The 15,687-nt window shown below is 31.2% G+C and overlaps 1 protein-coding gene across 4 annotated transcripts in view; it reads right to left on the bottom strand.

Annotated features, from left to right (window-relative positions):
• Positions 1 to 345: 345 nt before the first annotated feature.
• The window catches only part of LOC118198784 (serine/threonine-protein kinase 40-like), a 70,899-nt gene continuing 55,557 nt past the window's right edge, over positions 346 to 15,687 (bottom strand). For 3 of the 4 annotated variants that reach the window (XM_085823763.1, XM_035370552.2, XM_035370554.2), the window contains exon 8: positions 346 to 5,996. In XM_085823763.1, coding sequence (XP_085679889.1) covers positions 5,648 to 5,996 — 349 coding nt within the window. In that variant the 3' untranslated portion in view covers positions 346 to 5,647. The remainder of the gene's footprint in view (positions 5,997 to 15,687) is intronic. The other variant, XR_015043034.1, reaches the window with a different exon arrangement.

Raw genomic sequence — 15,687 nt, 5'->3', positions numbered from 1 at the left:
TTCATTCATAATATACACTGTCATTCATAATATACAAGAACATATATTAACTATGTACATCTTTAAAAAAAACTTGTTTATTAAAGTACTATAGAAAACTTACAATCACAAATCAGCAGTGTAGAATAAAACTGTCTACACAGTATACAAAAAGTTAAAGAAAAATTTATTACATAAAAGCAGTGATAGCAGATTATGTCATACCAGATGATGGGGGGTTGTTTTTATCCACAACAGTATGTAGTCTAGACCAGGGGTTCTCAACTGGTGGTACACAAAGAAGCAAAGTATTTTTAACTATTAAATTCAAAAATTAAAACCCCAACATCCTGATTGATTTTTGAGTTTTTGTTTTTTTTTTTTCCTCTAACACTCATAAATTTATGCGATCTGAGCTTTTTTGTTCAAGAGGGGGCCCAACAGCGGCCGAGCAGTAAAATCGCTGAACACTGGTAGTTCGGTCCGAGGTTCGAATCCAGCGAACAGGCTGGCTGCATGGGCGTTTTCGTGGTTTTCCCCATGTGTAACGTGTATACAAGCCAGTTTACCTTAGAAAGTCCACCACGAAGGCATCCCTCCCCTTAGGCAGTTAGCCCTAGTGTGCTTTGCCGTATTCTCAGTACACAATTGTTCAAGAGTGGTGGTGGTAGTAGTACTATGTAGTGGTGATCCTAAAGGGTTCAGGTTTTTGTTTAGATGGTACGCATTAGTCAGAAGGTTGAGAACCTCTGATCTAGACTATGAAACCCTTATATATTAAAAAGGTTCAGAGTTCCTATTTTTATAAGAGATTTTTATATGATCAATGACATTTATAAATTAGTTTTCTATTTTTAATAATAATAATGATGCTTATTCTTAGTTTACAGCGAGTTCCTTTCATATCGAATACTGATTTAATTTATGTAACCTATGGAAATTATTTTATAAATAGATTGAAAATGCATATAAATAGATAGCAGTATTTTTGTTAATTATTATAATATGAATTATTCCTGTTTCTTATGTTTTTAATTGTTTTCAGATTAGTTACGATTTTGACTTAATTGTGGGCATTGTCTCCAATAAACCAGGAGTTGACTATATATAAATTACTTGTATTTTGAAAATAAAAACAGAAAATAATATTTCATAAAAAACTTTATATACTTAAAAATTTTGTTGAGAATTTAAGATCATACAACATTTGATATGTGTATATATGTATGTATAACACAAGTTTTGGAGATCTAGGATTCTTACAGTGTGCCCTTAATATTATATTAAAAAAATTCAAAAGAATAAAAGGGAGCCAAAGCACGGACATCCTATTCAGTAAACTCCCTTTTTTATTCATCTGCATATCAGTAGCCCAGTAAGACAGCAAACCACAGGTAATTCATGTCCTGTTCGATTTCGAGTGAGCATATGGGCTAATTGGACAGGTATTCATAATTTGTACCATGTATATAATGAGAATACTCCAGTTTCTCATGATGGCATCCTTTTTTATACAGAAGCCCTTCAAAATTTTGCTACTACAAGTAATTTATCCCAATTATTCACATTTTTCTTGCTTGGATTTTTTTATATTACAGATGAACAAAATTGGCACAGAAATTAAAATAGAAAACAAAACACATGAAATACATATATATATATATATATATATGTATTTCATGCTGTCTTAAGGTTAATTTGAATTAAAATTTATTCTTAGATTAATACAGTATAATGATTTATATTCTTAATAAATCTGTGATTTAACTAATCATCTGGTGGGATATTTAAATTTTATATATTGAAAAACAGACTGTCATTATTAATAACAGCACAGAAAAATGTTCTAAATCATAAATATTTAAAATACATAACAAAATAATAATTTAAACATTAGTAGAAACAGTATTAAATCAGTATCACATTCAAACTGTTTTTAACTGCAGTATTTTTTTTTTAATTTTAATGAATCTGAAATAAATTTATCAAAAAAAATGCATTAATCATGTATGACAATAAAAATAAAATTGATGTTACACATCAGAGAAATATACAGGATATTTCACAAAGTGAGAAGGTTTTAAATCGCACTGCCATTTTTTTGCCTGAAAGTTGCCTGAAAGTACTGCTCTTATCAGTTTTGTTATCTACTATCACTCTAATTAATTTATGTTTTTTCATCAAGTGCATGGAGTGAGTCACTATGGAGCAATGCACTGCAGTTGTGAAAACTCACTACTAAAACTCACAAACAAGGAAGCTATGCAGAGATGTCTGTAAACATTTTGTGTTTACAGGTAAGTGTTAATTTCTAATATTAGACATGCTGGAGCTTTATGGAAAGCCCTCATGAAAGTGTTATTAAAAAAAGAATAAAATATTAATAAATAATGCAATACATTATTAATAATTTTCAAAAATATATAATGGGATAAAAGTATTAATGAAATAAGTTCAATTAATAAGTAAATAGTGAATCATAAAAATTAAATAATTCACAATTAATAAAATTACTATACAAATAATAATAATTAATATATAAATTATTAATAATTTTTGAAAAAATAAGTGATATGATAAAATAAATGAAAAGTGAGTAAATGAATAGAAAAACATGATGTCAAGGATAAAAGGAGGAAAATTATTTTAATAAATATTTTTGCATTCAGATCAAACTGGATCTGTATTTTGGCTCCTAATCCATTTCAGATCCATAATTTCGCTCCTAATCCATAACAATTTTGCTGAGTTAACATATGTGCAGCTTTGCCTCCTTGATTGGATACAACGTAAACTCTATTCCACAGCTGTAACTGGTGTTAAGAATTCTTACACCTTATGATTATAACCAATAATGATGACTAGATTATGAGGTGAATACTCCCTTGGAGATAAAAAGAAAGACCGACATAATATATTTTATTTTAAATTGCTGATTCTTTGCAAAGCTATATATTTAAAGCAATTAATAAGGATTTTGCTATATGATTTGGATAAAAATTAACAATATTTTTTTCAAAATTTTAAATTTATTGGCATGCATTTCATGCTTTAAGACAATGGTCTTGGTGACAGGAAAGTTGGCTGCCACAGTCCTAGGCATGGGTTCAAATCTCAAAGAAGGCTTGGATGTTTCTAAGTATATTCTGCATTTGTGGCATGGAGACAGTTAAAATATTAGCCAGCCAAAAATCATCTCGAGAGACCAGTGGTAGGGTAGAATGGTGGGAAACCATCAACTCCATCTCTCAGATCCAAGATATCCATAAAAGTTGGGATGCAGCTACCTCCTTCACAGGTGCAACAGAGTTGGCCTTGTTATGTACCCTAGGCAATAAATGTTCTTGATAATCAAGTTGGATCGGTATTTTGCTTTTTCAATTGTTTTTTCCAATGGTTAAATAACTAATGAGTTCAGCCATTCCCAATGAATGTTTAATTGGCCAAAGGTCTGGCTGCCAGTCAATAAATAAACAAAATAACAATTCTTTCATTAAATAATTCTTAATAAATGAATATATTTTAATTAGTTATTATGCATGAATAATCCAAATTTAGTGTAAAAATTAAACAGAATAAAATGTAAATAAAAGTCAAAGAATAATCTGTGAAATTCTCTAATTTGCATAGCCCTTAATCTCAAGGTTAGCAGCTTATCAGAATTAAGTTCTTGTGACTGTATCTTACTCGTCTGATAATAACATCAAAAACAAGTCTCTGAATTTTATTGTAGTGAGAAGTTCAGGACTGAATCTGTTACTGGCATGAGCCTTAGGCACCTTAAAGATCCTAAGGTGCTAGTAATTTTGTCCAGTTCCATCTCAGTTTTCAAGAAGAATCTCCTGGGGTACAGGAGCCGAGGATCTCTCCAAATCATATCCTATCCTCTTCCTCATGTCACTCGAGAAACTTTCAGCTAGTCATGTATTTTAAGTACCCTTATGCTACAGAATACACATTATACACTTGCAATCATCCAAGCCCTTTCCAGGATTAGAGTCCAGGCAAAAGCAATATGCCAGCAACATTGCTAACCACTTTACCGATCTCTACAGCAAGCTACAATATTAGAATGCTGACAGTTGTATTTCAGCACAAGTTCTTTCTAGGAGTACAGTGAGGATTTTGTAATTTTTCTTTTAGCTAATGTTATACAAGCTACTTTCCCTCAAACCAAATAGGTCTTCAATTAGTAGGTGTAACATTACATACCGCAAAAATGTTCGGAAAAAATTATTTCTGGTTTATTGCTTTAAATATTAATACAAGACATAATCTTCCAATTAATGTTTCTGAAAATAAAGTAGGGAACCTTATGAAAATGGTTTTAGCATTGGGAGAAGCTGAGTAAATAAAAAATTTATTTTTTTTATATCAGCTCCATAAATTCAATTAGCAAAGAGTTAATTATGCTTTATGACATAAAATACAAAATGTTCAATACATGTTCATTAAAAATTCCTCAAGATCTTATTAATTAATATTTATATATGCTTCAGAGTATTAAGCTTTACATAAGCTTCAGAGTTGTTTCACAAAAAGTTGAATTGTTAATTGCCTAATCTAGCAACTTTTGATTGCAGCTCCTCCTTAACCCTGACTTAACAATTATTATTTCAAGTAAACATTTCAAAGCATTTCTAAAACAAATTATGAAATCATAGCAAATAATTAAACCTTAATGTGCAGATGAAACCAGCAAATACAGTATAAAGTCTTTAATCCGGACTTCCATAATCCGGAAAGATCTATAATCTGGACCTCAAAGCTACAAACTTTCTGCGCATGCGGTAAATGCATTATGCATTTATGCATGCGCATAATACGTTTACGCATGTACGTTTAATGTATAACGGACAGTATAAGCTAGGCTAAAATTATCTATTTTAGTTAATGTTGCAGATTGCGTTGTTCCTTAATCTTCTAATTGGATCCAGCTTATTATTTTTTTGCAGACTGTTAGAGCAATTTTATAAAAGGTAAGCTTGAACTTTCGATTATGTCAAAAAGAGTTTCCAATTCTGGAGCTGCCAAAGGATCTACAAAGCAAAAGCATGTTTCGATGTCCATTAAACAAAAAGTGGAATTGCTGCAAAAAATGGATAAAGGCATGAAGAAAGTGACAGAGGGGTGATTTGTTTCTCTAACCATTCCAAAATCTGTTTATCAATTTCACACTGCTCTGCGGGGGTTGGAAACGTCGCGGCGCGCAATGAACTGGAAGTTGATCTGTCAGCACTATCCTCATCTTCAGGGCAGATGTTTTTATTTTATTCAGCCTATAATTCCTTACTAAATGTAGTGTTTCATCTTGATGTACTCCAATATGTTTTAAATCAATTTCCTCGTCATTATAAATATCATGAATACACATCAAATAGTTTTCTGGTTGCAATTTTCTAATTTCGACTATGCATAATGTATGCTTTACGCATGCGTGCATTGAAAGAAATGTTTAATAAAGTAAAGAAATAAATATTAAGTTTTTTTTGTAAATTTTGATACCCTTTAGATCATAATTGCTCTTTATTTCATAAATTACGATTTCATATTTTTAAATATATAATTTCTGCATGCCATCTTACCAGATTTAAATTGATTATCTATAATCCGGAATCAGCGAAGTCCCAACGAGTCGGAATTAAAGACTTTGTTCTGTAATCAATCTTTAATGCCCAGATGAGCCTGGAAGCATGTGTCGAAAACTTGCAATATCAGCTGGTGTCAGAGGCTGTTCATCTTCATTTATATGGCATACTGGAAATGCATTTCCATGATTAGAAAACTTAGCTTTTTTTGAAGGCGGTTCTTCTACAGTTCTCGAAGGCCCAAACAACGAAGATCCAATGCCTATTAATACAGCTACTGCTTCAACTTCGGTTACAGAAACTGAGCTCATAGAAGAAGCAGAACTAGAAGGCATGGCCAGGACAGTTTCCTTGGTATCTTCATTGCATTCTGGATCTTTGTATTCAGGAACAATTTGAAAGTCATTCTCATAAGACATCATGCCCCACCTTAAGCAAAATATTAAAAAGCACCATTATTATTCATTAAAAGGTACTTACTTATTATTGCAACTACCTTAGAAGAATTTGTATTTTAAGTTATAGTGATTTTAATAGACAGATTCTCTTATTTTTTGCCCTCAATTTAATTTTAAAACATCGCTTGTCAAATCTGCCAGCAATTGCAGAAAAAGTTCTGGTGGAGTACGGTATTTTGTCGGGAAATTGCTAAAGCGAACAATGCTGAGATGCAACTGGTAGATAGCCAGTGCACAATGTCAAGGTTCTTCAATTCTCTGATGTTTTTAAAGCACAAACAGATTACTGCATAGGAAGAACAGCACTAAAAAATCAGTGAAGGATTTCACAAAAAATGTGTATTTTTTAATGTATCACAATAAGCCTTATTTAATAATTAAATTTTGAAGTGCTTTTTCTTTTGACATGTTGATATGTCTGCAATAAATATCAAGTATGGCAATGTTTTTTAAAAATATGCCAATCTGCACCAAACGTGCACCAAAAAAGACAAACTGTGCCAAGGTGGTTGTGCATTAAGTACCTATTGAAAATATTACATTCATACAAAATATATAATAATATTTATGTACACTGCTCAAAAAAAAAATGGGACAGTGCTATATCTCCCGTTCTACTGGGGCGATTGACAAAATTCAAACTACGTTTTTCATGTCTTGAAAGCGCGACTTAGGATATATATTAGATTTATATATAGTACTATTCTAACATAGGTATTTTGACACAAAATCGGACTTTTTCTGAAATAACATACCAATTTTTTTACATATTTCGATTCTACGACTCAAATTATGCCAGAATACCAAGTTTTGTAAAAATCGTACGATTAGTTTTTAAAATATTAGCTCTCAAAATTTTAGCTCCTCAATGTTAATTGAATTTGGCAAATATTTATTAATATCTCTTTTTTTATTAAACTTTTTTGATTTTTTCTCTCACATTTCGAAATTTTGATTCATTCCAAATAAAATTTACCCATTTTTTGCGTTTTATTTTTAAATTTTTTATTTTTAAATAATTTCTATAGATTTTTCGAAAAAAATTTTGAATTATTACCTATAAAATTTTTACCATCATCTTAAAGTAGGTGTATTTTTAAGCATATCTGCAAAAAATTAGACTTTTTTACTGAAAATTTTCTAAGATATACACGAATTTACATAATTTCGCGTTTTGAAATTTGGCACCTTTTTTTTTGAGCGATAATAACGCCAAATGTGGTCTATGGATTTTTGTTACACTGAATTGCCACAGCTATTTTTAACCTTAAATTTCAAGTAAAATTTTACGGAGAATTAATTATATGACATTTTTTCCCTCAATGATGCGTAATAAATATTTATTAATACTATATGAAAGGCTATTTTTTTAAATTATAGATGATATTATTCAAATTTTTTAATATTTTTTTTAAATTTCTCTCGTATCTTTTCTTTTTTAAAAAAATTTAAGAGTAAGTTTTTGTAAGAGTAAATTTTTACCTTCGGCGTTTTATCGTCTGCTACTTTACTTCGTTTAAATCGAATTGTCTAAAACTGAGAATTTTCGTTTGATATTTATTTGAATTTTATGACATTAACTGCATAATTTATTTCTAAACAAACTGTTGCTTTTGAAGTGGCTGAAAGAGCGGCTGATACTATTATCCATATTTTTAAAGCACAATATATTTTTATAGAAACATAATATTTAGAATAATCATTTTTTATAAAAGTCAAATTATGATATAAACATACAACCCTCTAGAGACTGAATTAATGGAAGTTCAATGGTTATGTAGAAATTATCTGCAGCTACTTAATGGCTGGATAAGTCAGCAGATTCTGTGGACAAGTAAGAATAATTATATAAACGACACCAACATTCTGGATTCAATAAACAACGAGGATACGATGTTTACTAAATGAATTAAGAAGTTTTAAAACATAAAAAATCAACTCATTTTTTTCCTAAAATGTATTTTTGTGCGTAGCGTATTTTCATTATATCCTTAAAATTCTAATTTAGAATGTAATTGTCAAGAACTGAATCCTAATCATCAGTAATATAATAAGTAATTATTGCTGTTATTAATAAATCCTTCTTATAAAGTAATTGCAAATATTTCAAAAAACTTTCTGTCTGAATGCAAACATTTTTCTATGCAAATATTTTTAATTTTATATTAATCAAGATTGCACACCATATTACTTATTTCCACTTCAATTCTTACCATCAATTCTAGTAGAATTTAAAAATCAATTATATTTAATTAAGGATTGAATTGGATTATTTAATTATGGCAAAGCACACGAGGGCTATCTGCCTAAAGGGAGGGATGCCTTCGTGGAGGCCTTTCTAAGGGAAACTGGCTCGTATACACGTTACACATGGGGAAAACCACAAAACTGCCCATGCGGCCAGCCCGTTCGCGGGATTCGAAACTCGAACCGAACTACCAGTGTTCAGCGTCTTTACCGCTCGGCTGTTGGTGGGCTATTTAAAATTAAGGAATGACCATCTAAGTTAAGAAACAGCGTACCGTAACAACATTTGAATTATTGGTTCCGTATCTTTCATGTTACTCCCGATTGGCTAGCTACAGGATTTTTAATGAGTATTCGGATTTTACTAGTAACTTCACTTGGAAATCGCGCTTAAACTAGGTTAGTTGGCTATTTGAACATAGAAAAAACATGGGAGCTATTTGATTAAGATACTTTCATAGAGAATCTTTGTAAAGAGAACCTAAAAAACTACGAAAACCAACCATGCAGCCTGGGTTAGACTGAGCAGCAAACAATTAGTATTTAACAATCTTTTCTTTTTCAAATGCTAGGCAACTGATGAGGCTCCAATTAAATCTCCAATTTAATATTTTATTTGTAAATATTTAAAATATTGTTGTATTCTTTGACACAAAAAGCAGAATTTAAGTTTTGTTAACTCGTTAGTAAACTACCAAACCGTAGTGCAAATGAATATTCAATTTCTTTGTCAATAATTGTATTCACTTAATATTCTTGGAATATGAGCTAAAGAAGGAACGTTCTCGGAAGATTAAAGAAGTGTTTAAATCCAGTGATATTAGGTTTGTCTTACAAGCTCAGGATCAAAACGATTCTGCAATTTCCCGAGTAGTTGACTTGTAAATGGATGTGAATTAAGCAGATGACTTTTAATCTTACGTTATTCAGCCAGAAAACGTATTCCAAATGTTTTGTATTGAACGACAATGCATCTTTTCATTATTCAATAACCAGTCGGAGAACCGCTTGTGTTCCGAAAATAAGTATGTGTACTCAATCGTCCTGCATGTTCTTCAAATTTGTCTTTTTGTGATTTTTTTTCCTTTCTCAAAAATTAAAGTTGCCTCTCAAAGGAAAGTTTTTTGACATTGAAGAGACAAAATTAATATGACATCTACTTTTAGAGGCATGTGAAAAACAGATCTCTACAAACCTTCTCTTCCATTACATGTTGTGCAGTCAGACAAAAAGTTACATCAGCGTAAATTCTATAATGTATTTTTATTACACTCTGATTACTTTATTAACATACAGTGAATATATACTAAATCTTTAGCTTAAGTAATTCGGAATTTTTGACGGAATTGTTGTCGGAACTAGGACTTAAAAGATAAGTCAAATTAAATATTTCGATAACCCAGTAAATTCAAGTTCGAAATTTCAATATTTTATTTTCGGAGGGAGGGGAAATGTTTTCAGTTTTGGTCCATTATACTAAGTATATTTGCTTCGATTTTTTTATTTTTCCATAAAAGCGAAAATTTTAAGCATGGTATACATATAACTTAACCTTTTGTTAAACGGGTTTAATATGTTGTATACCCTTAAGAAACTTTGAAGTAGGCAAATTATTATTTAAAGACGTTAAATTCGATAAATGTCGAGTGCGCCATCCCTGTAAGTGAGAATTTCGTCCGTGAAAACCACGAATTAGCGATTAGAAAGTGTGAGATCGCAAATCACTCTCACAAGTGCGTACAGTCTGGAAATCGTTTTCTTACAGATCGCTAATTTGTAATTTTTTAAGCCTGAATTCGGCACTAAAACATGAAGATACTGATTCAAAACGCTTTTAATCGATTTGGGCCAAAGAAATCTCTCATGTTATCTATCTAGTTCCATTGCATTCTCCTACTGCATTCGATTGCATAACAGTCATTTCACACCGTTTACTGTTGAATGACAGCTAGTTTTATAACTAAACCATTTTTTTCTGAAGAGCAGTCGACAGTTGGACCACTGCGATTGCAGTTCCTTAGAGCCAATATTAAAATGTTTCGTGATACATGAACTGCAGTAACGTGGCATTTTAGATACTACGATTTTTATGCAGGGCACCACCTCAAGAGTGTCGCATAGTTACTTAGGCAACATTTCACGAATGAACGTCTTATAGGCCAACACTTCTCCTCTTCCCACCAGACCTCAACCTCTGTGACTTTTTTCTATGAGGTTACCTCAAAAGCACTGTTTATGGTGATAATCTAAACAATTTGGCAGAAATGAAAAATGTGATACACTGATAACATTCCTCCTGATATGCTATGTGTAACGTATATACGAGCCAGTTTCCCTTAAAAAGTCCTCCACGAAGGCATCCCTCCCTTAAGGCAGATAGCCCTCGAGTGCTTTGCCGTAATCTAATAAACCAAACCAAAACCAAACCTGATATGCTAAGAGCTGCTGTTGAGAATGCAGTAACATGATTTAACTTGCTTTCGGAAAATGCTGGACGCTACATTGAACATGCTTTGTAACACGTTTCGGAAAATATTAAACACATTTTAAACAGATGTTTTCGTGTCTTATTTCATTTAACAATATTGTATACAGCGCCATTTTTCCCCTGATGGTGAGTTTTTGAACTCTTTTTTTTTCCACCGAAAATAAATTCTCATAACCTCCTTTACACGATTCCCAAGTTTGATAACATTTGGTCCAGTAGTTTTCCTTTTATGACCATTTCAAAGTGGAACTTTAATAATAACCACCATGTAAAATAAGCTTTAAAAGTCTGACAGTTTGGTTCAAGTCCCAACTTTAAAAAATATATATATAAATATAAATTTTTATATTAATTCTCTTAGAAAGCATGTTTTAAGAAGCTAATTTTTTCTCTCGCATTATAGATTGTATAAAAAAACATGATCTTTAATATGATTTAGATTGTTTCAGCCGATATAAGAATCGGGTTACTCTGTGGTACAGAATAAACCCTGCTGGACTGTTTTATTTCTTTGTCATTTAGCAAAAAACTTTTAATTAAATTATTTATCCTTTGGACTTCGCTTTAAACTTTATTTATAGCTAAAATGACTAGAAAATGAAAAGCTGTCTTTAGCTGAAACGCAATTCATATAATTGATATTTTAAAAAATTGACAAGAATGCAAAATGTATTGAAGCCTAGCAGTCGAAAAATCTTAATTTTCTTGTGTGAGCACTGAAAATAACTGTAGAAGGAAAGAAGAAAATTAGGGAGAAAAGTAAGCAAACATTTGCAGGGAAATTTGGCTGTCAGACGTACCAAGATGTTCAAAAAGTTGGACGCTTTCGAATATACTTTCAGGATACTTCAAAGAATTTAGGTGTTCAAAGAGAAAACACTTGGACGAGTACACCAGCAAATACCATTAATTGAGCTTGTGTTAACAGAAAAGACAAAACGATATCATTGCAGATTAAAGTGAAGAGCGACTGGTTTTAAACTATATGGTTGTGTAAATTACATTATAGAACATCATATCGTATCATAAATGGTGAATCCCATGATTTCCTCAGTCGAATTATTTGAAGATTCAGGAGTTTATCCAGTGATGTATGTGGATGTCACTTAAAGATGTTTTTTTCCCTTCCTGATGAACTAGCGGCCGAGCGGTAAAGTCGCTGAACACTGGTAGTTCGGTCCGAGGTTCGAATCCCGCGAGCGGGCTGGCTGCATGGGCGTTTTCGTGGTTTTCCCCATGTGTAACGTGTATGCGAGCCAGTTTCCCTTAGAGAGTCCTCCAGGAAGGCATCCTTCCCCTTAGGCAGATAGCCGTAGTGTGCTTTGTCATAATAAAATAAACCAAAACCTTTTGATGAAACCAGTCTTTCCTTTCATCTCATAGCTTCAAAATGTTTAGTCTCTAAAGACTGATAAAGGCTCTGACGAAATACTTCGTGAAGAACTTTCTAAGGAAAACCAGCTGTCATACGCGGTACACATGAGAAAATCCACGAAAACGCCCATGCAACCAGCTTGTTTACCGGGGTTCGAACCCCGGAGTGAACTACCAGTGTTCAGCAACTTTACCGCTCGGCCGTTTGTGGGCCTTTATGAAATGGAAGGCGATAACTTTATTCAAAATGATTGTCAGAAATACCAAAATGTTTCGAAAAGTTGGATACTTTTCAATATATACTTTCAGAATGCTTAAAGAAACAGAGAAGAAAAATAAATTTTTTCGTAAAATTTAGTATTCGTATTTTTTTTAATTTAAAACTTTTCAATCTTATGATATTTGATTCTTGCGATTTCAAAAATAAAATATTTGACTAAAATATGAATAACATTTTAAGAAACCAAATGTAGGATAAAATTGTGTAAAGCAATGGGCACAATGATAAAACTGTTTAAAGCAGTGTATGCAAGTCATCCTAAGTTAAAATATCGGTTATACATCTCTCTTATTTATATATATTTTTTCTGAACGGAACATTGAAAGGCGTGTAAAACTGTGCTTTACTGTATTTTCTCTTTTAATATAGTATGCAGTTTTCAAACGCATCGTAGTCTGGGTTACAAAGTATTCTTCCGAAAAAAACGCAGTTCAAATAAATAAAATCAAATTCTGGAAAATTGATATTAATAAATATATTTAAAATGCTCAGTTCGAAGGAATAAATAGAAAATTTTAAAACAATTATCTGAAGAGACAATGCAACACAAACAATTAAAATAAAAGTATAAAAATTTAAAAATGACCTAAAATAATAGCTATGACGAAAAATATATATAAAGAAAACTATTTGAAAAAAAAAAATAAATAAAATAAACGCTGCACCTTTATTTACGCAGTTCGAATAGGTAAATAGAAATTTTTAAAACAGTTATTTGAAAAAACAAAACAAAAAAAAAAAAAAAAAAACAAAACAAAAAAAAAAAAAGTGCAACTTAAACAATTAAAATGAAATTCGAAAAGAAAAAATTACTTAAAATAATAAGTTATAATTAAAAATATAATATAAAGAATATTATTTGGAAAAAAGGAACGGTGACTTTTTTCCCTAAGGAAACTAGGTTGCCATATATTAAGAAGTTCGCCAAGTGAAGTATTCTTGGCGCAAACTGACAAAAAAGTGCCAACATAAATTTGTGAATTTCTCCGTAAATTTCGCTCCAAATTTTACAAAATTTCATATTTAGGCGTAATTTGAGTCGTAGAATCGAAATATGTAAAAAAATTGGTATGTTATTTCAGAAAAAGTCCGATTTTGTGTCAAAATACCTATGTTAGAATAGTGCTATATATAAATCTAATATATATCCTAAGTCGCGCTTTCGAGACATGATGAATTTTGTCGATCGGCCCAGTAGATCGGGAGATATAGGACTGTCCCATTTTTTTTTTTTTTTTGAGCAGTGTACATGTACTATAAATAATGCATAACTTGTGTCAAAAATTACCTTTACTAGCACCAAAACACTGATTTTTCCAAAACATTAAATAAAGTTACAAAATTATATATAGTAATGTAACATACAGTATACTAAAAATTTTAATATGATTGTATATGATATTAAACTATACAATGAAACAATGATGAAATAGCACATAACAAATTTTATAAACTGTGAATATTCCAGGAACATCTGCTGTCTTTTGACATTAATAAGAAATATAGTGTTTCCAAATTTATATAGACATATTGCAACAAAATTCAATGCTGTCAATAAAGTAGTTAAGAACAACATTAGAAGTTAAGAACTACTGGATTTACCATTGAAAGAAAGTGCTTTTTCCCCCCTTTTGACAAAAAAGGTGAAAGTTACTTTTCAATTAATCAACTATCAGAAATAAGACCTTACCTTCATGATTACCATAAGGACGTCTTAAAAAAAAAAAAAAAAAAAAAAAAAAAAAAAAGGAGGGGAAGAACAAAAAAGGAAATTTATCCTAATGGTATGCCTAGTACTGGTTGTATTTTGCCATGTGACAAAATGAGAAAATTGCTCAAACAACTGTTAATCCTAAATTTTTTTTATACAAGATTATTTTCACTGACCATTATTTTTCTTCACACCATTATATCTATGCTATTCTAACAATCATATTCCAGAAAATTAATGAAAATATTCCATATTCTTGGCTTTTTCTGAATGCAAACACATTTAGAATAAGATATTGAGTTAAACTTTAATTCACAGCAAAAAGAACAGAAACCATATCTGCATACAATTAACTAGGACACACATGTTTTCATGGCCATTACAGCTCTAAATTGAAATACCTAGCAAAATCTTTAAATCCCACACCCCCAAAGAGAAACGACAGTATGTCTTAAGACATTCAATCATCTGGCCACTTTCCTAATAGTTTGGCTTACTTTTACATTCCCGACAACTCTCCTCCTCTAGAATTAGATCTGAATACTTCACACCCCAGAAAATTATTTTGACCCAATAAATACTGCAATCAAACCATAAACTATAAGTTCACAAAAGTATGTATTTTGTACAAAGTGTTTGTCTTACATTTGGATGATGTCAAACTATTATTTAAATTTCATAAAATGATTCATCAACATTGGGGAAAAAAATCAGACTGATTGGTATTTTGCAAAATATCCTTATTTTATGAATGTATAGATAAGTTAAGGGTACTTCTGCATTATCCCTTTAACTGGCAAGGCTATATATATATATGGTTTAAAATATTTTTGCAGGGTTTTTAAGAAAGTATATACAGTCAAAAGTCGTTAACCCATAATCCGGAATGATCTATAATCCGGACCTCACAGCTAAAAGCTTTCTGCGCATGCGCCGCATTGACACATGCGCACAAGCGTTTACGCGTGTGCATAAGACCTTTACAACTACGCATATGCGTGTGCACAAGTGCAGAATACATTTTCGCGTGCGCGTTTTATGTATAACGGACAGTATAAGCAAAAATTATCTAATTATCTATTTCAGTTAATGTTGATGATTGCGTTGTTCCTTAATCTTCGAATTGGATCCGGTTTATTATTTTTTGCAGACTGTAAGAGCAATTTTATAAAAGTAAACTTGAACTTTCGATTATGTCAAATAGAACTTCCGATGCTGGAGCTCCCAAAGGATCTACAAAATGAAAGTACGTTTCGATGTCCATCAAACAAAAAGTGGAATTGCTGCAAAAAATGGATAAAGACATGAAGAAGGTGACAGAGAGGTTAGTGAAAACGAAAAAATTTCGATTGACAAGTTAGTCGGTATTCTTGGCACAGCAATTATGGGACTTGAACAGTGGAACTTTGTAACTGAACAAGAAATTATGTCTGTTTATAGAATTAAAGAGAAAGTATTATCACATAAAACGAAGCAACTTAAACAACTTACATTGAAAGAAATGTTTAATAAAGTAAACAAATAAATATTAAGCTTTTTTTTTTTGTAAATTTTGATACCCT

Source organism: Stegodyphus dumicola, chromosome 9 (genome assembly GCF_044657685.1).
Source record: "Stegodyphus dumicola isolate Sdum_Otavi_A_Nest chromosome 9, ASM4465768v1".
Classification (NCBI taxonomy): domain Eukaryota; kingdom Metazoa; phylum Arthropoda; class Arachnida; order Araneae; family Eresidae; genus Stegodyphus; species Stegodyphus dumicola.
This window is presented reverse-complemented; position numbering and strand designations above follow the sequence as displayed.